This window comes from Micropterus salmoides, unplaced genomic scaffold (genome assembly GCF_014851395.1).
Source record: "Micropterus salmoides isolate LMB-PRFRI ecotype aquatic unplaced genomic scaffold, ASM1485139v1 Ms_hic_scaffold_15, whole genome shotgun sequence".
NCBI lineage: Eukaryota > Metazoa > Chordata > Actinopteri > Centrarchiformes > Centrarchidae > Micropterus > Micropterus salmoides.
The window spans coordinates 11,782,978-11,807,317 of record NW_024040596.1 but is presented as its reverse complement, the minus strand read 5'-3'; the positions used below and the strand labels follow the sequence as shown (position 1 = coordinate 11,807,317).

The 24,340-nt window shown below is 39.9% G+C and overlaps 1 protein-coding gene across 3 annotated transcripts in view; it reads left to right on the top strand.

Moving 5' to 3' along the window:
* Window positions 1-24,340, top strand: part of abca12 (ATP-binding cassette, sub-family A (ABC1), member 12) — an 82,876-nt gene that overhangs the window by 32,317 nt on the left and 26,219 nt on the right. For 2 of the 3 annotated variants that reach the window (XM_038720308.1, XM_038720310.1), the window contains 29 exons: window positions 925-1,037; window positions 1,232-1,278; window positions 1,728-1,870; window positions 2,078-2,208; window positions 2,933-3,075; window positions 3,730-3,897; window positions 4,111-4,328; window positions 5,419-6,351; window positions 6,452-6,558; window positions 7,739-7,845; window positions 8,265-8,464; window positions 8,902-8,978; window positions 9,901-10,031; window positions 11,075-11,242; window positions 13,049-13,213; window positions 13,344-13,536; window positions 14,192-14,331; window positions 14,929-15,048; window positions 15,212-15,302; window positions 15,704-15,883; window positions 16,487-16,814; window positions 17,734-17,848; window positions 18,220-18,549; window positions 19,186-19,255; window positions 19,363-19,497; window positions 19,992-20,153; window positions 20,334-20,517; window positions 21,101-21,319; window positions 22,026-22,222. In XM_038720308.1, coding sequence (XP_038576236.1) covers window positions 925-1,037; window positions 1,232-1,278; window positions 1,728-1,870; window positions 2,078-2,208; window positions 2,933-3,075; window positions 3,730-3,897; window positions 4,111-4,328; window positions 5,419-6,351; window positions 6,452-6,558; window positions 7,739-7,845; window positions 8,265-8,464; window positions 8,902-8,978; window positions 9,901-10,031; window positions 11,075-11,242; window positions 13,049-13,213; window positions 13,344-13,536; window positions 14,192-14,331; window positions 14,929-15,048; window positions 15,212-15,302; window positions 15,704-15,883; window positions 16,487-16,814; window positions 17,734-17,848; window positions 18,220-18,549; window positions 19,186-19,255; window positions 19,363-19,497; window positions 19,992-20,153; window positions 20,334-20,517; window positions 21,101-21,319; window positions 22,026-22,222 — 5,315 coding nt within the window. The remainder of the gene's footprint in view (window positions 1-924; window positions 1,038-1,231; window positions 1,279-1,727; window positions 1,871-2,077; window positions 2,209-2,932; window positions 3,076-3,729; window positions 3,898-4,110; window positions 4,329-5,418; window positions 6,352-6,451; window positions 6,559-7,738; window positions 7,846-8,264; window positions 8,465-8,901; window positions 8,979-9,900; window positions 10,032-11,074; window positions 11,243-13,048; window positions 13,214-13,343; window positions 13,537-14,191; window positions 14,332-14,928; window positions 15,049-15,211; window positions 15,303-15,703; window positions 15,884-16,486; window positions 16,815-17,733; window positions 17,849-18,219; window positions 18,550-19,185; window positions 19,256-19,362; window positions 19,498-19,991; window positions 20,154-20,333; window positions 20,518-21,100; window positions 21,320-22,025; window positions 22,223-24,340) is intronic. The other variant, XM_038720309.1, reaches the window with a different exon arrangement.

Here is a 24,340-nt window from a genome sequence, read left to right as displayed (position 1 = left end):
TGTATTGCCCTGCCAGCTAGTTAAAGAAAATGAATTGTAATCATTTGGTCTTCAGAAAATACTCCCTTAGTAGATATCTGGTAAAAACCAGCAGGCATCTGCATTAGGGATGCACCGAATGTTCGGCCACCGAAATTAATCGGCCCAAAATAGACAAAAATTGCACTTTCGGTGTTTTACTGTACAATTAAATTGACATGTCAGCAGTGTGGAAGCATTTTAAAGTGTCTGAGAAAGACGCAAAAATTGGCATTTGCAGACAGTGTTCTGCTGAATTATATCGTAGCACATCAACACCATCTGTGGCTGACTTCTCAGAAAAGGCAACAAACCATCTGACCCGCTTTGAGTGTTTCTGTCACTCGTTTATGAGAAGGCGATTAAGCTAGCCGAACCTACATTTGGAGTGCACACGTATTCAAGCCTTTATGGTAAGTGAAACGGACCAGAGCGAGCGACTATATCCTGTCATTTTCTCTCTTTACAAAGAAAAGTGTTGCAGTATGAGAGTCCTACCTAAAGAGAGGCTATTAAGTCTTCATGTTGCGCAATAGGAGAACCACTTACCACATTATTGATCAAATTGGGTCGGACTTGATGAATTTAGCACGAGGATACACATATGTGACAACATCTGGTTTTCAAAATAAGGTGTCTATACAGGATGGAAATAACTTTAATTTGAATATATTCACAGAATGTATAAAACATATTACATGTGTATATTAAAACTAAACTTTACCATACCGGACCCTCTCGGGCCTCGGGCCCACCCCCCATAGTCTCTCCAAATCCTGAGTAAAAAGCATAATTTGACCATTAAATTTATGCCTTCCTGCAATGCTTTGCTACAATTTGATGAGACATAATGATGTTTTAATGACACATTCAGATGTGAAATATTGATATGCTTTGTTTCTTAAGAATTTTGAATGAGATGAAGACAGTCCAGAGCCTCCTGCCACCAAACTGCACAGCTCAGGACTACGTTTCTGTCCTCATTAACATCACTCAGTTCATCTTGGAGTCTAGTGAAGGCAAGTCAGCTTCTCTGCATCACTGTAGGTAGACAACATGTTGAATGCTAGACAGCCTGAGAGCTGTGCATCAAAGTAGCGCAATGCTTCTGCTGCCTTTTGTAAGAAAAGGATGCTTCACTCCAAGTGTAAATTTGTATATTTGACATAGAAATTGAGGTCCACTTTCCAAACAATATTTCTTGTGATTGCAGGTTTTGGGAATGCATCAGCAGAAGATTTGCCTGTAATTATTGGCCAGGTAAGGGTTAAAACAATGTTAAATCTGCTTAAGAGAAACTAATTATTTTATTATTTAGAATTTGATTGATTTATATTTTATTTAGTTTAGAGTGAATTAATTTTTTGGATAATGAAACATTCAGAAGGTGTACAAATTAAACATTACTTTACATTAAAAATAAAATGATTAAACATCTCTGTCGCTACTGGAATTGTTGGCCAACACCCACTTCCAAACCACACATTTAGTCAGATAAGCTTGTTATGAAGGTATTGAAATGCATCCACTGCTTACAGTGCAGTCATGTATCATTACAGACAGACAAAACAAAAACATGATATTACCATTCATCAAAGGTGTGCGTCCTATAACCTACTTGATGTTCTTGTTCCTGGTGTTTTGTTTTGTTTTGAATCTTATGAAATCAAACTTTTTTTCTTTCAATTTTTCCCCTTTTTCATTGTCAGATGGGCAAACTCTTGAGCATGATCTGGCCACTGGGAGGCTTAGGATCATATATCAATGCTTCATCTCTGGATGCCTTGGCTTATCTTGCTCCAGTCCTGGAGCAGGTGATGACTGGGGAGGCAGACCAAGACACATGGAACAAGTATGTTTAATTACACCCCTTGTAATGGAAACAAACCACATAAGTATCACTTGGTGCAGGTTAGACGGCTCCTTAATGTGAAATTGTATTACTTGCATGACTGTGTGCGATGATAGTAAAGTATATTTATTTATATTTCATAATAAAAACTGCTGACCAGTTGCTTCTGTGATTGACCTAAACCAAATGCCATCTGTTTTTTCACAGACTTGAAAAGCTGCTAGAAGCTCTACTGTCAACCCTCAATGGAACAGAGCTATTGGACAGTGTCCCCTCTGTTATTCCACTGTTTGAAAAAATCATAGGAAGTACAGTGAACAACATGCTAGCAGAGAATGGTGAGAACACTACTGAACAGTAGAGCTGCAACAATTAGTCCATTAATCAATAGGTTTTCAACTATTTAAATAATTGGGAACTATTCTCATAATCGATTAATCTTTTTGAGACATTTTCTGAATGTTTTATTTACTTATGAAATGTGAGTATTTTCTGGTTTCTTGTCTCCTCTATGACAGTAAACTGAATATATGAAAACAAAACATTTGAGTGACGTAATTGTGGGCTTTGGGAAACACTGATTGACATTTTTCACCATTTTCTGATATGCACCAAATAACTAATCGAATAACTATTAAAATAGATTAGTAATAGATTAATCGATAATGATATTAATCGTTAGTTGCAGTCCTACTGAACAGCAAGGCTGCTTCCTGACATTTGTGTAGCCAGGACAATAATAGACTGTTTAGTGATGCAGAAAATTTGCTATTACACAGAAAGAAGGAACAAGACTCTTTGACTGAAGGGAGAATTATTTCCTATGTTCAGTACATATAAAATAAACACCGATGTCAACTTTAGACTTGGGCTGGTTATGCCATGCAAAGCACACCTTTCACACCATGCCACACCGTAAAAATACCCAAAACAGCTGTTTAAAAGTGTCTCTCTCACCATTTTATAATCGCAGCCAATTTTATTATCTATACCATGCTTTTTAAGATATAAATAATAGTAAATAATAGTATAGCCAATAAATTTGTTCTTTTATCCTCCCAGTGATGATTCTAAGCCTTCAGATGCCCGTGGTGACCCTGATGAAAGAAATTGCACATTCTTTGAACACCAGTCATTTTAACTTGTCTGAGGTCTTGGAAGGAATGCAACGTGCCATTGAACTCACGGTGCAGGCTGCTCAGCAGGTTGGACTGCCCCTGTTATGTACCTGTATACTGTAGCACTGAGTGTCTTCATGGTCATTTGCTGTTGCTTTTTGTGGACATGTTTGCGTGCGTTTATGTGTGGGTGTGAGAGAGTGAGGTGGGGTGGATAGATAGCTTTCATGCATTAGTGCAATTAACAATACATACCTTTTATGTAAGAGCGCCGTGCGGGTATGTTGTTCTTAGTAGGTTTAGAATCTGTCTGAGAAAGATTATCCTGGCAAAACTTTTGTTCTCAAGTCATAAACACAATGTTATTAATGATTATTTTTATTCCTATGGTTATAATCATTACTATAATATGTATTTAAATACCCTACTTGTGTTATATTTAATGTTTGATATGTTGGTGTAATTTGGCCTTGAGGCCACTGATTGTTTATGTAAGGAATCACGACTTTCCACTCCTCCTATTTCCAGCCACGCTCTGCCATTTTCTTTGCTTCTCTGCAAACTGCATGAACAGACCGATTATGTTATTTCCCTTTTTATATTGCCTTTTGTCTCCCAGACAAAAGGCAGCTGCATCTCTATACTTCTAAGTGAACTGGATTTCTCAAAACAATGCATTTGAAACATGAAAAGATGTTTGTACTTGTTTTGTTATTTGTTAACATTTTTCTCATTCTCTAGGCTAATGGAACATTGGAGTGCAGTGAAGCTCTCAAAGCATGGCAGCCAGTAAGAGAGGCAGCAGGGTTAAGCAACGCCACCATGGCTATGTGGTGCAACATCAACCTGAAGCCTGTTTTTGAGGCCTTTCATGCAGCACAGACTGTCTATGCCCACCTGAACATGAGTGTGAGTTGATGCATGCCAAATTAAATAGAAAATTGCATTTTCATTTGATAGAAAGATATTACATTCTATTTTTTTTTCTCAGACCAGACTAAATATTAAAATTGAACACTTATTCAAGTACAGTTAACAGATTCACCACTTGATGGCAGTGTTAACACAGAGAAAACTGCCAGATTGGTAACAGTCCATCTCTGCTGTATGTTGTCTGTACAGCAGATGGGGTTGGGGCCAGTGACTGTGGGCGACACAGCTGCCAGTATTGTCAAGACTCTACAGTCACTCTACCAAGTCAGCATTAACCGTACACTTGTGGCAGAGCAACTCATCATGGCTCTCTCCAGCCAGCTCTCTGTGCTGGCGGCGCAGCCTCTGAGCCCCGAGGCACAGCTTTACTTGTACAAGCAGCTCCAGGACATGCAGCTGCAAAACAGGTGACTATTTACAGCTACGATCATAATATGTGAGTGCTAACACTATGTGCCCTTCACTATGGTCACGATTTACTGTGGTTGAAAGGAAAATCCACCATAAAACACTTAAAAGTTACTCATAGTAAATCTGGAATCTCAGGTCCATGTAATTATTAAGTGATTATTGACAACATCAACTCAAATTAACCTATGTCTGAAAAACTCAGTTGTTGCATTAGTACATTAGAATTAAAGAGTAACATCTTCTTTGTAACTTTAAAAAGTCACATGAGGACAAATCCATCACAGCATACCTTTGTTCCCAGTTTTTTCACGAACAGAGACCTTAGTAGATCAGACAGACCAGACCACAATGAAGCCACATCATATGAGGAAAGTGCAATGCAGTCATATCAAAATCTTGTGCAGCCACAAAACAAACCTACTGAACATTACAGTTGGATCATATTTAATAGTATTTTATCTGACTGTAGAAGTTTTTCAATTATATTCTGTCAAGAATCAGTTGCATCTCCACACAGACCCATACTCACCTATAAATTGGAGTGATCACATTTGCATTCAACTTGATTAATTTAATGCGAGTCTGCCTGAAAACAGGCAGGCCTGCACACATAGCGGCTTAACCATGATTCAGCTAGCTGAGACATCCTCTAAAAATTGATTTTCCTTTATACGCCAGCTGCAATAATGAGCCTGGCATGGTGATAAGGATCACATTCTGCATATCGCAGCGAATCAATCAGGTCTGACTACATGAGTTGTAGATCATTGATCATAGTAGAAAGTCTCCACAGTCCATTGTCAAGGATGAAATGGGAAAAACTGTGCGAATAAGCAAGATGATGAAGAAATATTACTTCTGGTAACCCTAACCCTCTGCTCAAAACTGAAATTAGAATTGTATGCAATCATTGTATTGAGGAAATGATTAAAACTCATGGTTGGTGAGAATTAGTCCATTGTCCAGCCAGAGAAGTTCTTTAGTTCTTAATCATCTAAAATTTTTCTAATTCATATTGATGTTTTATGAGACTATAGCTGTAGAATGAATTTAACTTTACATTTGTTCAATTTCTCCCCTCTTCAGTCTGTCTTCCTTCAGATTGCTCTTGGATGAGCTTCTAAGCGTGGCCCCATTCTCCAAGCCTTACACTGAAGCTGTAGATAAAACACTGAGCTACATCCTGGACAACTACCTTTTCATGCAAGACTCACCCCAGGACCTCTTCAGAGAAGCAGTAATGATTTTCCTGTCCTCTGCAAACATCACCTCCGACAACATTTTCTCCATTACCTGGGGAAATTCTTCTGGACTCAATGAAGCAGCTTTTACTGACTTGATGAGGGAAGCTGTCATTCTGATGACGGACATCAAGATATTTGGGGATGTGCCAGCGGTCTACCAAGCCTTGGAGCAATTTCTGGCCTCCAATGACACAAGCTTGATTGTGCAAAAGGTGGCAGAGCTGTCTGCATGGTTGACCTCCACGCAAGCGTCTGGACTGGATCTGCTGACTCAGGCTCTGCCCAAAATCTATGACATCCTCAGGCCTCTCTTGTCTGTTCTGACCCAAATGGGTATGGACATGCCAGCAAACACAGAGCTGTTTGAAGACCTAGCTGGAAACACAATGGCAATGCTGAGCCAGCTCGTTAGCAACAGTGGTCTTCTGGCCCCCTTGGACTCCCATCCGAGTATGTTTCAGCAGGAAATGACAGGCGGTAACCAAGCGAAGAGGGTCCGACGTAGACGCGAGGCCCCGTTCATGCAGACAAGGGACCCATTGGAAGACTTCATAGACCTGTTCTACATTGACTACCCTGCCATGTTCAAAACCATCTCTGTCCTTCCTACCACAGCAGAAATGATAGACACAGCCCATGTGTTCTTTGCCAATCCTGATCTGAATGTTGTGGTGAAGGGAGCTACAAGCGGCATGCAGTGGGGCTTGAATTCTTCTCGGGAAGAGACCATTGATACTGCCATTGGAATGCTGTCCCTCCTCACTTTCCCTGACGCGTAAGTCTTATTTACACATATGGTTTTAGGAATAAGAGTAAAAAAGAAAGCATCTTTTTAACTTCGGATATAAAAACACCCCTTTCTCAATCTTCCCTAGGTCATCAATGGATCTCCTGACAAAAGCTGCTGATATGCTTCCTGATGGCTTTCCATTCTCCTCAGTGCTTAAAAATATCACCAGAGGGCTTGCCACAGAATCTCAAGGTAACTTAACAGTTCAGATCTACGTTCTCTCTGGCTGTGGAGCCTGGATAGTTAGAGGCTTCTTGGACCAGCTTTACAAAGAGAAGTGTACTCATTAGTTAAATGGAGAATCCCCAAATGAATGATACTTTATCCTTTCAGTTTCTCCAAATTAACTTTACCTACTATGAATTCCCTCCTACTCATGCTTAGTCTAATTGTTGCTGTGCTCTATAGCTCACATCGATGCTGCAGCTTGTGTTTACTTACCTGCTGAGACAGTATGTAGGCCTTCCAGCCTGTGCCATTGAACAGCATGGAAGAGTGTCACCTGTTTCTCTGACCTTCGAAGCTAATGCGGAACCATGGGACGACCATAAAGCGTTTTGTTAATGCTGTTGTTATTGTATACATGATTATAGTGAGGCAAAATTCATTCTGGAGATATGAGGAATAAGACTTCACATCAGCTTAGCGTGAGCTCCCAAAGAGCCCAAGGCCATATGGCCCTTCTCCAGCAGAAAGCCACTCAGCACCTTTTTAAATCTCATTAGCAAAGTAGAATTCAATCACTTATCCTGTCGGCCCTCGCTAAACGTCTCCCCACGCACTCACACAAGTGGACATCTATGACCCCCTTTTAATTGGCGTCTGTGCTTGTGTGATAATGTTTTAGTGCATAGAATCACTTTGTAAGCAGCAGCAGCAGCTTCACTTCTCTGCAACCCTACTCATATTCTTAACACACACACACACACACACACACCCAGAGTGAACTGTTGTAATTGCAAAGGCCTTTAGGTGTTGAGCACCCTGAGATTAAACATCACCATTGTCTAATTTTGGCCTAATTAAATATTCTGTCATCACATCTTGCTGCCTGAGGTGGTGCCTTTCTTAAGGCTTGTCAGATGTGTTTTAATGCACGACAGCATCCAGTACTGCTGGCCCTTCTGGCCCCATCAGTCCCGCACAGGGCTTCACTTTAAGCACATCATTTGCTGCTCGCTGCCTGACGACGATACCCCGTAACAGTGCGAGTCATAATGAAGCCCAGTGGGATGTCATGTTATTCTGTCACCTTACAGACCTTATTGCCCTCTTTTCCCTTTCCTATCCCATCTTCCTGTCTAACTCTCAATAACCTCTCTGTTACCTTCATTTTCCCCCTCTCTCCTTCACTCCCTCCCTCCCTTCACAGAGAACCTGATCCTCATGCAACAGACCGTCCAAACAGCCGGTGAGCTCCTCCAGATCAACCTGATGGACCCACGATTCACACAGCAACTTGGCCTCCTGAGATCCCAGGTCTCTGCATTAACCCTGCCAATTTCACACATGGATCATTCATCATAATAGGAACAAATAGTACTTAAGAATGTCTGAACACTGGCACTGTGTTGTTTGAAAGTGTCTTATAGTCAATTGGCAGTCAAGTTGATGCAAAATATAGCTGCAACATGGGCTTGAATAGGCAACAATGATTAGATTTTCACTTCACAACAGTGATAATCAGAAATAAGAAGTATTCAATGTGTTGCTAACATTAACATTTTCTTGGAGTTCTTTGGTTCTTTGGAGAAGTCTTAAAATGAACCATCTAGTAAAATAGTCCCCTGCCACAGTGAGAGGCAAAGAATGATTAACCAAATCTTTGTTACATACAGTATGTTTGATCCTGAGATTTAGAAACTTGTTATGGTGCTTACTGGACTGATTTGTTGCAGGTATGCTCCTTGGAGAATACGGATTCTGTGCGTGTGCTGTTTGGGGCCCTCTCCATGCAGCCTGGTCAGCTGTGTCACACTTATGTACCCAGCCTACAGATCTTGGCTCGGAGTCTGATGATGAACAAGACCTCTCTGACCGATGCCGTCTTTAAGGCTTTCATCGGAGACCCTAGCACCTATGATGTCCAGTTAAACTGGTACAGCACTGTCTTCATCCTTCTTTAAGGTCTTTTTCTTTCGAGGGTTTTCACAGCAGCACTTTGTATAGAGAAGGCTACTCTCACCATTGTCTAGATCTTTACCTCTCCTACCCCTTTTGTGTAATTTGCCAAATAGTATCACAGAGTGGTTTGGGCAGTTGCGCTTTGCAGAACCCACCTCACAGGATTTGAGGGTATTGACTTCTGGAAAATCAGACAGTTTTACCTCTTGCTGTCATTTGGGGCCAATAGGCAAAGTTTCCTTGTATTGGTTTAAATGAATTTTCACCTCAGCCCATTTAGCCTGCAGGATGCCTGGCAGCATTTTATTTTATTAAAATGGAGTTTTCTGTAAAGAAATATTTTTTATATATATTTCTAGATTAAAGTGCATTGATCTGTTTGTGCCTATGCTTCTGTTTGTGTATTTGCAGGACCTCTGTGTTGATTCAAAGTTTGGGCTTGGACCTCAGCAGCCTGAGATCTCTCAACCTTAGCATCCCTTCCCCAGGTGAGACATGTCTCCATATCACAACAGATTATGTATTTCACAATATGATATTATACATTCCTGCAGCACTGCTACAGTGTTTCATGGCAAACCTACCACATTTCCTCTCATTTCTGTTTTTTCCAATACACAACTTGCACTTCTCACTGCTCCTTCTGTTGTTTTGTATATCATTTCTTGGCTGCCATATAAAAGAACAAGAGTTTATTTCCAAAAATGATACACAGATTATCCATTGAACGTAGTTTATTGTAATTTTAAGTGTTTTCTGATTTAGGGCCGTGGTCACTTTGTATTAAAAGGGTGCTGCCTGGTGTGCTATAAGTAGATAAAAGCAGATCACAAACCTTGTTTCCATAACAACGGACTGCTCATTTCAGCTCACCTGTCGCTCACTCATGTCTGATACCAACACTCTGCATGTTGATGGATTATCTAACCAAAATAACTTGTTACAGTGGCCATTTTCTCTGCTGTCACTGTGTCCATGATGTGTCTCCTTCATTGTGATTGTCTGGCTAAGAAACCTTTTTCAGCTTCTGAAGGTGTCCTCTATGCTAAAACAGCAGCCTAATAAAGCTCTTTTTTAAAGAGTGTTCTTTTGTAGAAAACAGGAGTTAGCAATTGGCAATACACCCTAAGGCAGTTGTTACGCCTATTCTATAGCAGGGAGTGGAATTGGGATACAGTAATACATTAGGAAATAATTTAAAAGACACCTACTTGAAAAATGAAATGAAAAAAATGCAATTGAAAGCAAAAATAATGAATGGATATTAGAAGCTGTTTTTGTATAGCTTCCACCATTATTGAAGTGGAAGTAAATATACATTCTATACAAAAAAACAATACGTTGTATCAATGTCATTATAAAAAATATACTTTTCAACTAGCACTTACTGTATAACACTTTATTTCCCAGGAGCTGTGACGGTCAGCGAGATGCTAAGGAATAAAACAGCCTTCGCTGAGGACGTTCAGCGACACATGAATCTTGATCTAGCTGCTCTCAACCTCCTGATGGAAACCACTCTACCAAACAACAGTTTAGTGGTGAGCCAGGGACATCCTTAGTAGAGTGTTCAAGCAAACGTTTAATCACTACCTCACTGACTTTGAGGACACACTGTAACGCTCAATCTGCAATGTTGCAGAGAAACCACGACATTACATTCTTCAGCAGACAATGTGGAACAAGGTTCATGTTGTCATAACTCGTGGTTTTCCAGGTGTGTTTGCAGAATGTTGCACTCAGCAGGCCTGTTCTCTTAAAGAGAAGTACTTCAGCACTCTGAAATCTATGCCATGTTTCCCTTTATTAATTAGCATGTTAGGTGGACTGGCATCATTTTATAGTTTTTTCACTAGGCCTAGTGTGCAGCCTATTTAACTTCACTTTGAACTTTCAGCTAATGGCACCAAGTTGCGTTTAGTAAAGCGAGCTTGTTTTATTTAATACCGTATCAATCAGGCAAAAACAAATTAAACACTTGTCTTTACAGTACAATGGATACTGGATTGCAAGCCTAATCAGAAACACTCAGTGGCAGGCTACTGTACACGGACCATTTCTCTAGAGCAGACATGATTTAGTGGAATAAAACGCTGTCATTTACTAGCACACTGCAGATTATGTTGCGGGTCACACAGAAAATCCTTTAAAGAGTTGGCAGTTGGTATTAACACATTACTGTCTGCATATTACAATGTGAATGAATAAAATAACAACACTACATGAAACTTAAATCTTCACCATTGTCTCAGCATGTGTGTTTGATTGAGCCACATTCTTGCCAAGCTTTCAGAGCAGCAAAACCAACTTGTCCCCTCACATGTTACATGTTGTTTTCACTAAATGGAGAAGAAATTATACCCAGCAGGTTCCAAAATGCAACACAAGAACAGAGATTTGGAAGCCCATTTATCATGTAAAGCCTCAGGTGAACAGTTTGAAAGTAGGAAACTGGTATTGGTGATGTAAATGCAGTATTGATAATGTTCATACCTTTCTGTAGTTTTGTGGAGGATGTGCCTTCTCCTGTGCTTCTGTTTCCGGTAGTAACTGTTTTCATGCTCCCTTTATGCATTTGAAACAGATCCTGTCGTGGTTGGTCAACCTGCGTCACTCCAACTCACCATCATTCGAGGACATGAACGAGACAGATGTCATCTTAAAAACCTTCTGCAACATGTCTGCTGAACAGTGGTACAGCTTGACACTGCTGATGGCTCGCCATCTCAACACAGAGAAAGTCATATACAGAGTAAGGCTGAATTTTCAAAAGAAAAATAACATGCTACTCTTTCATCTGAAGGGAATGCTTTTTTCTTCATTTGTAAAAACACCAGAATGTGAGAATTTTGTAGATTGCGCATTCTTTTGTAATGGCTGAATAGACCCAGAAATCGTTTCTGTTGGGCAGTCGCAAAACCTGTTTGATGCTACGGTGTGTTTGTTTGAGGAACATGTGAGTCAGAGAGAAATGCTTTTGTTCAAGAAAATATTTGTTCACTCGACAAAGCTCTTCTCTTAACTCTTGATACATCAAAATTCAAAGACCTATAGATGTACATACTTCTACTTGCAGGGAGCACTGTTTACTAATGGCATCTAGGGGTGGCAAGTAACCTGAAACAACGAGTATAACGAGTAGCTACACACATGCATGTGTGGAATCCATCAGTCATTCTGCAGTTGAAACTCTTAAATAGTGTCTGTTTAATACATTTGTACTTCACTTTTCAAGTTGCTTTTTTTCCACTAATGTTGGACAGCACATAAAACTAAACATAAATTCAATGCAACAAATATTTTTTACCCTTCATTACCAATTGACTGTTTCCCAGCTTTAAAGCTGCTCCAGTGTTTATTGATAACAATGGATCAAATGACTATGACTTTAAGCTGTTAAACTCATTGTTTCGGCTTCTAGGTCTGCAGCTTTACTGTTATAGTTCACTTAAACGCTCTCCTCAGAGTAGTTTATAAACGTAGGAGGCAGGTGTAAAAGCTCTCACAAACCAATCAGTGGCAGATAGACAAAGTTAGCGGCTAGCTAGTGTATGTAATGTAGCGTTTAGCTGCTCAAGAGGCTGAGAGCCTGTATTGGATTTACATTCTCCTGGTGTGTCTGCTGGATGTGTAAATAAACTGTTTAGCCTTATTAGCTGTAAGGTGATAATAGCCAACTGTATGTCAGTGTTGTGTTTACACATTGTTTCCGCTCCGCCTTGTGGACAAAAAATCATTTGATGAAAGTTTAACAATAACATTTATACATTTTTACAAGTACTGAGCAGACATGAGAAACTGAAGCCTGTAAAAAAAGCTATATTCGTCACTGGCATGTCGAGGTGAATGTTTTATGTGTTGCAGATGATTGAATTTTCCATAACATAGTTTCACAGAGCGTTTTACTGACTAACTACCTGGTATGAGTTAAAAAAGGCAGTATATAGTTTCAGAGCATAGATAATAGAGACTGATGTTTGCAGATCTCAGATACAGCCTTTAAGTGCTTTGTTGAAGGTTGGGAAGAATTTCCCCTGTGCTCTAAAAGTGTAAAAATAACTGGAAAGTATTTGACCAACAAAGATAGGCTATGTAATAATAATAGCCTAAATAATTGACCAAAAGACATTTGTTGCTGCCTAACATGTAAGCTAATACTTCTTGCTATTATTTATCTTTTTGCTTTGACTGTACCAAATTATTTCAGTCTAGACTGAGAGATGAAAATAAAGTAGCAACACGGGGGGAAAGTGATAGATTCTGCAATATGCTGAAAAGCAAAACCATAACTTTCCAATGTTGTGAAACTTTTCAGACATATTGTTATAATATCATTTTTCAATGGCCTTTCATTCTAATGAATTTTAGGTTGAAAGAGCTCTTAGCTGCCACACAACCTATCTAACTTAAGAAGAAGAAGATCTGCAATACAAGACATATAAGGAATATGGTCCCTGGAAACATGAAAAGTGTTGAATGCATTTGTTAAATGTAAAAACTATAGAAGAAAAGAATAAAACACTAGAAACATGTTTGAATTTTGCTCCCTTTCTTTCAGATGGTGTTGTCTGAAGAGCTGCAGAGCTTGGTGGGATTTTTGCTTCAAATGGTTCAGGGTTTAACCAACAAGATGGGAAAGATTGTTCCTGTCATTTCTAAGCTGCAAAACTACCTGCTCTCAGTCAGAGACCTCAACCTGAATGCAAACAACGAATTTAGCCAAGTGCGTATCTACTGTACTGTACCCACAATTTACTCCTGTGTGTATTTGTTAATAATCATCATTATATAATCAATTTTGAATACATGAAAATCATAAAGTATTAAAAGTTTCAATTTCTGTTTTTCCCCAGATGACGAGAGGACAAAGGACCAGAATGTCTAGCAAAGCTACATTCGTCACCTTATCACGAGCGTTGTGCAGTAATGGCATCATGGCTCTGTTTGGAATTTCCAAGCTGCCTGCCATGGCGGAGGCGAACATCTCCTTCCCCAACAACCAGCAGCAGGAGATGATCGAGAGGTTCAAGATTCCACAAAATGCCAGTATGTTGGGGGGATGACAGATATGGGGCTTTTGCAAACTGAATGAAATTGTCAGTACAGTCACCGTTTGTAACACTTGTGGTCTTGATAGTTTTTCATGGGATTCCTTTGTCATCACAAACATTCATACTGTGTATTAATATTATAGTATTATGTTAGGTTATCTTTATTAAAGTAGTTAAAGCAGCTTCAAGATTGACACAATCAAAAAGAAAGAAATCAACAGAGACATTTTATGAACACCTTTTGACACTGCCCACATAAAGTGGAAATTCAAAACTCTAATGTGAAATAGAAAATCACATCATGTCATGGCTAAACATTTTTTACCAACTTCGCTCCCACAAGACTCCTGGAAGATGTTTAGTTAGCTCACTTCCCAATTCATAAAGGAATCTGACTTAAAAGATAAGACCTTATATATGATATTTTTCTCATCAGCAAATCGCACAAAAATAACAAAACTGACAACTTTTCATCAAGTATTGCTGGACCTACATATTTGTGAACCTTTTAAAGATAACACAGTAGTTTTAGCGATAAACAGAACACTGTGAAGTTAGAAATCATTAAGAATAAATATCAAACTCGTTTGTTGGACAAATAAGACATTTCACCCTTGTGAATACAGTATTAATCTTATTTCTTTGTGTAGCTCCATTCTGCATGAATATGTACCTGGACATGGTCAATACCACAGGAGGAGCCATCGCCTGGGCCTTCCTCAAACCAATGCTAATGGGACAAATTCTTTACACTCCTGACACACCCGTCACCAGGGCCATAATGGAGAAGGTATACACACAGCATAAATGAACACATGCATGTTACCAGCTCTACCCTTTAGACCTCCCACACACAAACTACTACATTGGTGACTGACTGTATTGCGCAGGTGAGCTGGCTAAGGTAGAAAATTTATTAACTCACCTGTCTACAGTCTGTGAAAATGATCATGATCTTGTTGGATTCATGTCCTTTGTTTGTCAACTCATGTCACAGAGAGCTTGTCTAGGGGTTAGCAGCATCATGACCTTTATGACCTTTGTGGTCTAAATCCTCTGAAATCCCTCATCTGACTTTGTCACTCTTTTACGGGAAGTTTTTGTCGCTGCTGTTTCTAACTATTTAATGTGATAGTTACCTTTTTAGTGTTCATACACTCCAGACTGCCACACAAGAAATACAGAGTTGACGGGGGTGCACGCATTTGTATGCACCACCATCTTCTGCTGTGGTTCTGTTTTTCAGGATGTTTTCACTGCCACCTTCACAGACTCAAACAGCTAAACACAAACACACACACATATATATACACAAACACAGCAAGTTAGGAAATCTTGCTGATTCAGTCATTTCACGTGTTCTTGTCCTTGTCCTGTTCTTCTTCAGGCCAATGCCACCTTGCAGGAGTTTGCAAATCTGAGGAAGAACTCCGAGGACTGGATTGAATCCTCCAACTACATCATAAACTATGCCAAAATACTCAGCCTCACGTTGCCAATGCTGCAGGTATGAAAACTCATAACTGCATATCCTTATATCTGATTATTCTAGCAGGCTTGCTGTTGTCTGTACGTCTAGAGATAAACTTTGCAGTGGTCTTCACTGAGTTTCAACAGCTGAATCTTGATGTTGTGCATCGTCTCTTCCACTCTCCCTCCCCTCCTGTCAGAATTCCCTCAGCAATTCCTTTGTGAAGAATTTCATTGAGATGCAGACAGACATCAATGTCGACAGAATGAAGGAGACGCTCAGCAACTTCTGTGAGTGAGCGTTTGAAGGTCTTACTTTTGTAAGCTGCAGAATCCAAGCTTACCTTTAGATTCCTCCCTCACTTATTGCCTGTAAAACGTGTGCGTTATCGGAAAATGGGTCTGCTCCTTAAGTTTACAGGAAGCAAGGGTCGTCTCTCCTTGATGTAATTATGCATGTCAGTCATTTTTTCCACAAGGTCTGACTTTGACATACAGTTATTTAATTAGATTACCTTGTCTTGTCAGACCACATGTTTATCTTAGTTAACATATAACGTAACAAGGCATGGTACTAAACAGACTCAGCACGTCATTATTTTACTTTTTATAACAATCAAAGCTAAAACTGCACTTGCAGAGTTGCTTTTACCCTGTCAGTAAATTTAAAAATGTCTTTTTTCCCCCTAAAGCTAACATGACGCTTATGCTGGAGAAGAACCAGCACATAATGAATCAGATCACCACCTTGTCCACCCTAATGGTGGACCTCTCCTCCTGTATCAAGTTTGACCGCTACACCGGCTACAACTCCACCGACCAGCTCGATGCGGTAGCTCATGACCTTGCCATAAACCGTGATCTCTACGCAAGTGAGTAAATATTGGGTGTAACGGACTCATTTAATCATCTAGGTTCACTGGACGTTGCAGCAACTGTGAATGTTGATTTTGGCCCATTTTGCTAACAGCCGAATCATATGTGTGTTATCCTTATTCACTTAGCCCACTGTAATACAGCTATTTGAAAAAGTTTTATGATATTGATTCATATTTCTCCTTATAACAGCGGGAAGTCCAGTAGATTAGCCATTAGGTCTTTTTTTACACATAACAATAGACTCCAGCCCAGTTTTACAACTAGCGAGGTTGTTAATTTGCCTTTCACTGTGCAGTAATCTGCTACTCTTTCTGGACTTGTGTCTGTATGAGAGCTTGTGGATATGATAACACAACATCCTGTGACAGAGGCTGGCAGCTTTAAAGGTACATTAAGCATCCACCTCATCAGACAGACTCATTTTACTCATTTACAGTGTCTTTAATCTATATTGCCTCCTCTAAAGGGTGGTCTTCTCTGTTGATAATTAGTTGAGGTGAGGATGCAAACAGGAGATCTGACTTGTCTGGCAAGGAACTTAAGATTTAGTCTATGAACTGTGTGCAGTGATGCAATAGTGCAATATGTGTTTAAAGGTGTCATCTTCAAGCTTCCCAATGACGACAACTCATCCAGGAAGCGTCAGGCCAGGTCTTCCTCCCCCACATCCCCCCTGCCTCCCAAAGTCAGCTACACTATCCGCATGCACATGGACAACGTCATGCGTACTGACAGAGTCCGGGACCCCTATTTTGTGAGGAAGACATACATCTCGGGTAGTCAGACGATGCGCTACAACCGGGGCTTTGTCTACCTGCAGGAGAACATTGACCGAGCCATCATTGAGACCCAAACCGGACAGAAGGTCCCAGAGACGGCTGTCCAGCTGCAGCCCTTCCCTTATCCCTGCTTCCCCCGGGATGAGTGAGTCCCCTGAATGCATGGTTGCATACTCACATACACACACACACACATACGGTATCAACATGCTTTTATACAGACGCATGCATAAAATTGTAAAAGGACACATAGTAACTCTGAGTGGATGTACAAGCATCGATGTGCATTAATGCATGCTCTCTCATTATTCATTTGCCACTTGGGACTGACAGTAAGTAGTCTCTCACAGGAGCCTTTCACATTTTAATTGGCAAAGCACCATGTGTATGAATATTCACTATTATTGTGCTTTCATTTTTGAAGACCATACACACATATACACACATATATGCTTTTAATAACCATCCACATAGATGACCACTCATCTCTGTAATACAGTATATATCCAACCCAATATGGGTTTGGTATCAACTTGTGCTTTGATATATTGTATTGTTTCCAATAAATCATGCTTGAGCGCAATGCCTATGTTTGCACTTGCCCTCGAGTACGTCTTAAGACACTGCTGATATCTCATCTAAGAAGCACCAGCGGGCTGCTGTCTCTGGCTGGCTGCCTTTGGACCAACTATAAGATATGATGATCCTCGCCTCTCCGTCGCTCTGATTTATTACTCAACAACACAATTTCTGACATGATAACTGTGAAATATAGCTGTGAAAAACAGCAAGCACTAAATTCCTATGTATCAAGCTCCAGATATGATGAGGCCAAAACAAATCAAACAGAGAGGCATTTATTTTGCGTAAATAATAAGAGGATCAGAACATGGCTGTCAAAAATTCCCAAACACTCCTTCAATATTGCTCTCCTACTCTGCATCCCTGCATCTCTGTCAAGCCAGTGACTGAATGATAGGGCTTTTCATCTGCTGTTGTTGACAGTGATTGGATGTTTGGTTTCTAGAAATTTGACTGACAGTTTGCATCTCTGTATTCCTCAGGTACCTGGAGGCCATCTCTTTTGTCTTCCCAATCATGCTGATGTTGGCCTGGGTGCTGTTCGTGGCTGACTTTGTGAAGAAACTGGTGCATGAGAGAGAGCTGAGGCTGCATGAGGTGATTTTTTTTTTTCACTTTAAAAATGATCAAACCTGCCACTGTGTTTCTGCACTGAACGCTGACTTCTTGTTTCCCAAGATGTCCTGTTATAATACTGTCTGGGTTTTTTTTTCTCTAAAAAGTAACTTTCACATTCACAGACAAATCCAGATTGTTTCTAATGAAAAGTCGACAGTGTGATGAGCCTTCCTCTCTGAGTTTTGAATACAACAACAAATGTTAAATTGATTCTTCCTCCCATAGTACCTCCAGGTTTCTTCTCTGCTGTAAACATTCAGAAGTACCAGTGGCAAGCAAGCACAGAAACTGTATTCTTAACTGACATTTCCATGTATTCCCCTCCATTGCTATTCTTGCTTTTCCCACAGTACATGAAAATGATGGGAGTCAACCCGGTCAGCCACTTCTTTGCTTGGTTCCTGGAGTGTGCCTCCTACATGGTGTTTACCATCTTCATCCTCACACTGATTTTGAAGTACGGCAGGATCTTGCCCAACAGTGATGGCTTCCTCCTTTTCTTGTACCTCTGCGACTATGGTTTGAGCATCCTGGCCTTCAGTTACCTGGTCAGCTCCTTCTTTGACAAGACCTACATTGCCGGTCTTAGTGGCAGCCTCCTTTATGTCCTCTGCTTCTTCCCCTTCATTGTGGTCTTGGCCGTTGAGACACGTCTCACCTTTTCCCAGAAGAGCGCCCTGGTGAGGAACCTCTGAACCTCCTCTGTCACAACTCATGTATATTAAAGTAGTAGTAGTGCTGTGATATGTGTAATGACTTGTCATTTCGTTATTCCAAAATGTTATTTACTCTATCCTTCTTAGAAAACAATTTTATTAAGATTATCAATCAAATTATATTAGTGCAGCCTCAAAAATGCCAGTTACTTTATGAAAATGCCAGAATAAACAGTGGCTTTTGCCTCCGGTTGTTTTCTATTGTGAGGTTTTATTTTTCATTTTGACGTACAACTAGAGATGAAGTGGAGGGTAAACACATTTTGCTGTTTGCAGAGCAGTTTTCCTGCCTTCCTGTGCTGACATAAATTGTGCACATTTACGTAATATATCTTTTTTCTGAAAATAAGGCAGATTTCATATTTTATTTTGGAGGTTGATGTGTGATCATCATTAAATGGAGGTCAGACAATCATCTAACGTAACATTACTGCATACATCCAAAGCCTTGTTTGTCTTGAACAACTTTTCATATCAATTCATATTGCTCAAAGTTGTCAAGAAGAGAGGAATTTCAGAAAGAAAAAAGAAGCTATATTTTTATTCTTTTCTTTTTCTCTTTCTGTATCCTGTCTTAATTTGCCTCTCATTTTTCTACAGAGTTTGTTTGCCCCGACTTGTTTTAGTTATGCCAGTCAATATGTCTCTCGATACGAGTCCCAAGGAGAAGGTATGCGCATGTAGACATCTGACTTGCATCAAATAAGATCTCTGACATACAAGCCACTGAAGTCTGTGGGAAGCAATATAAAACATTTTGTTTGTTGACTTTGTTAGGCATTAATTGGAGCAACTCATACACCTCACCCATTGCTGAAGACACAGCTTCGTTCGGTTGGCTGTGCTGGCTGATGCTCATCGACTCCATCCTCTATTTCTTAATTGGGGCTTATATCCGCATGGTCTTCCCAGGTGAACTGTAAAATCATAGCCTTTTAAAACTCAAGCAGACTTATCTTTAGTCACGGAGTCCTTAAACTAAGACTGTAATATCAGAATTTTCTGCTTTTGCTAGCCTATCCATGTTCTTATTTTTTTTTCCCGGTGCGCTGCTGTTGAAGTTCATTGGCAGTGCTAGCATTAGCATAACAGTATTGGCATTAGCATGATAACATTAGCATTGCTGACTTTTGAACTAAATGTGTGCACTCAAGCTTTGTTTGTAATGTATTGGGAATAAAGGCAGCATAATGCTAGCATTCTGTGCTGATTAATTGAGGGATAACTCTTGAGCAATTTAAATAGTTTGTTGTTTTACATGCATGATGAATTTAGAGTGTACTCTTAAATATCATGGTGTTAACAACCTCTAGTTGAAGCAAATACAGCATTTTATGAATTGCTTGGTAAACTTGTCTCTAAATAGAGTTTTAATATTAAGTCTTTGGTTCTTTTTTACCCTTCAGGAAAGTACGGTATCTCTTCCCCATGGTACTTCCCATTCCAAGCCTCCTTCTGGGCCAACCTGTGCTGTTGCGTTAAGTCAAACAGTAAGACGAGCAGAGGGCTCCTCTTTACCAACATCATGCAGAAAAACCAGCCTGTCTTCTCTGACGACAAGGGAAAAGGTACAGAAAGAAATTACATTGTCCTATCCTGCGGCAGATAACAATAAGCAGTGCTGTCTCCTCCGATGTTGTATATATGTAATATATATATATTTATTTATTTCCCCCTCACTCTTCATTAAACTACTGTCCCCTCTTAGTTTGATTTACAGGTTGCATCTGTCTCCATGTTTCTCTCAGGTCAGAGCACTCTTTCCTCTCAGGCCGGTGAGGATTTCTCAGAGCTCCCGGTGGGCGTTGCCCTGCATGGTCTCAGCAAGAACTATGGCCAACGACTAGCTATTGACAATCTTAATGTTTCCTTCTACGAGGGCCATGTCACCTCACTGCTTGGTCCCAATGGAGCTGGCAAGACCACCACCATGTATGTGCACAATTTTTTCACTGTATCAACATCTCTTAATATAAATACAAATTCCTTTTGACCATTCGTATACGGTATGCAGTGTCTTTTAAATTAGATTTGTGCATCACTTTAATCATCTCAAGGTTCTGCTGCTGACAGGGAGATTGTTTTGTCCAAATCTGGCACAGCAAATGCACCGTGGTAGAGATTAGCCTGACGGGTCTTCATCAACTGGAGTACTTACATTTACATTTTAAATGCGACTAATTTTGCTGATGGCCTTATCCAGAGCACTGCACAATGAATGCAGCAGCAGAATAAGATTCAACAGCGTTAAAAAGACAGGATTTCATGACCTATAATATATAATTTAAAAGGAACGTGCTGGGGAGAACGTACAAAAAAATTATGCCTTTTATATATATATATGTATATATGTATATAATATATATACACACATATATAAAACTTTTTCCCAATTGTGAAACAGAATAACAATAATAAAAAAAAATACTGTTATATAACATAAATAATATGATCACTTTATAAATCTGTCAATTCAGTATTGTCACTCATGTTGAGATGACTTTGATGTGCTTAGGTCTCTCCTGACTGGCCTTTTCGCCCCATCTTCGGGCACCATCGAGGTCTACGGCCGAGACATGCAGACCAACATCGATGACATTCGCCAAGAGCTAGGGGTGTGCATGCAATATGACGTCCTCTTTGACCACATGACCACCAAGGAGCACCTGCTGCTGTACGGCCAGATCAAGGCCCCACACTGGTCACAGAGGGAACTGCATGAACAAGTCCGCACGTGAGTGATCTATTATCTTTAGCTATGTCAATGGCATGTTTCGCCTTTAAAAAGGAAATATGGGTAGGGGTGAAGAGACTTGAACAGTGTGTAGTAGCCAATGACTAGCAAGTAATTTTCAGGTTTGGTTGTAGTCAAACAGATTTACAGGTATCTCTAGGCCTTGGTGCAAGAATTCTAATCTCTCATAAAGACAAAATAATTGTTGCACTGGCTATCCTTGAAGTATCTCACTTGAGTATCTCAAGAGTGAAATGTATCAGATACTTCTACAGCCATAGCAGCGAATGCTGTTGTTCTCTGAGCATGCTAAGCTTTTTTCCTGTTTCAAGCTCACATTTTCTATAAGAATTTAATAATATTTGATTTTATCTCTTTTTTTTTTTCTTTGCGTCTTCTTGGATAAGCTTATGGAACCAAGCATCATAAAAGTCATTTTTCATTCTTTGTCATCATTAAACTATGGGCTGAACCCCAGCTGAATCATAAGACTTCTTCTGGAAGGTTCCTGCATGACAAGTAGATCAGTAATAAGCCTGAACCTAAAGGCAAGAAACTGTATCTCTCTTCCAGTTCCTGTAGTTCAGAAAGCCCTGCTGGGTAACTGATGGAACTCTAACTCAGAAACCTGGTTGTAATGCAAATAAAAAAAAAGTATGTTAACATGAGCTCCATGTTAAAAGCTTTTCTTTGACTCCCCTGCCAGGATCCTAGAGGAGACAGGCATGTACCTTCACAGACACAAGCGGGTGGGCACCCTGTCGGGCGGCATGAAGCGCAAGCTGTCAATCTCCATCGCCTTCATAGGGGGCTCTCGCTTGGTGGTACTGGATGAACCCTCCACAGGAGTTGATCCCTGCTCCAGGCGCAGCATCTGGGATATTGTTATCCAGCAGAAGAAACGTGAGTCTCTCAAACACATGCACACACACACACACACACACACACACACACATGAACACTACAAGGCATTCCTGTTAATGTGTGTTAACAAATTCTCCATTAGAATTCAAATTACAGCTAATACTACTGCTATTATTACTATTACTACTACTGTTACTGTTACCACTTATAATAATGGTAATAATACTGGTAAGAAGAACAGGAAGAAATAGCAGAAGAAGAAGAAAAGAGGCCTGAACAAATCGAGCAAAGCATTCTCTCCTTTTATGTCATGTGGGTCCCCGCAAGGCTCGATACATGAGCCAACTTTGTTCATTGACACCCAGTCAAATGTCTTGTTTAGTCCTGAAAATCGTAAAAATTTTTATTTCCTGCACTGCTGACTTGTTGGCATCAAAGACTAGATGGCCTCTGTCTGTCTCTCTTCCTGCAAAAGAATACCGGTCCTGGTAATGTGTCCTGATCATATATCATAAACAGTATCAACCCCCCCAACTAACGACTAACTTAAAAACATTCAGCCAGAAACCTGGAAGTTAAGATGTACAGTATTAATATAAATCAGAAATATTGGGAATCAAACCAGTGCCTCCCAACAAGCGAGCAACTCATTCACGCCCTCTTTTCCTCTCACATTTACTACTGCAATTCATTATTGACTTGCCTCAATTATGCAGAAATTTCCCGTCTACAGTAATGAAGCAAAAACTTCTGACAAACACATTCGCTGCTTGTTTCAGGCTTATGTTGATTATTTTTCAAGCCCTCCATGCTTTGCCTCTGCTATAAATTTCTGATCTTGTAAGTCTTTATTCTGCAACAAAACCCCAAACCAAATATTGTGAGACGTTTCACAGTCCAGGCTTAAGACAAAGGTCCTTCATGCTTTTGTGGAACAGACTCCCCCATAGCATCACATCAAATCATTCTCTTTCTGCGTCACATTTTAAAAACCCACATGTATTGGCTGGGATTTGTCCAATGGTTTTATGTTGTTCTTTTATATGTTGTTTTATTTCTCTATCTATATCTATCTATGTTTGGCAGTTCCCCCGAACTTATTGTTGTATTTAATGGTATTGTATTTTGTGTGTACCTGTGAACCACCTTGTAACTCGGGTTTTTAAAGGTGGTATAGAAGTAAAGTTTACTTACTTACATATGTAACACCCAGGCAGTATGTAACATCAGAAGCAATTCAGTATAAGCGGTTTCCATGAAGAACCACTGTGATATTTAATAGTTACACAGTAAATGTGTAATCACATTGCATCATGTTCATCAGATGTCATAGTTTTGTTATTATTAGTGTACAACACACTCAAATTCACATTCTGTAGTGCACACACTCACAAAGCACAGACAATCCAAACTCTCGCTCTAGTGTTTTCAACTGAAGATGCCTCCACCTCCCTATTCCCTAAGAGGGAAAGAGGAGTAGAAGAACAGAAAAGTGCTGTGAACCTGGAGCCAACCCTGGAGGGCTTTCCCCTGCTCAGGCGTCTGACTTTAAATTTAGCATATAATTACTCTAAAAGAAATCCAGAAGTATTTTTTCTTGAGGCTCTCTTAGGGTAGCAGCAGCAGCATTAGCAGTGAGACTGCTAAATGTTATATAATTGTAGATGTGGAGAATATCTGTAATTGGCTCTGTCGCAGATGTGAGAATTTGGTGCCAGGGGAATCTATTTCAAAATAAACTTTCTGCATCGCTTGTTGTTTGCGCGCCTTTTTCTCTGATGATTTGTATGCGCATGACACAGATTGTGTGTGGCTTTGTCTTTGTAATTTAAAAAAAAAAAATTAGGTTGTTTATTTTCATGTGTGTTGTTGCGATTGTGTGTCTGTTGACAGCTACACACAGGCTGACATGTATTCACTAGGATAAGAAAAAAAGGACAAGATGCCAAAAGACGTCAAAATATTGTGTTGTTCTTTTACCCTTCTCAAAACCTTGAAGCTCCTACAAAGCTTTACAGACTAGCTTGGCTGATAAATATAATCTCACCGTGTGCATTTCACACATTAAATCACAGGGTATTTGTGTAATTCCCTTTAGCTTTGTTATTGATATAGGTTAGAGAATGGTATAATAATGCATACGCAAAGAATGCAGAT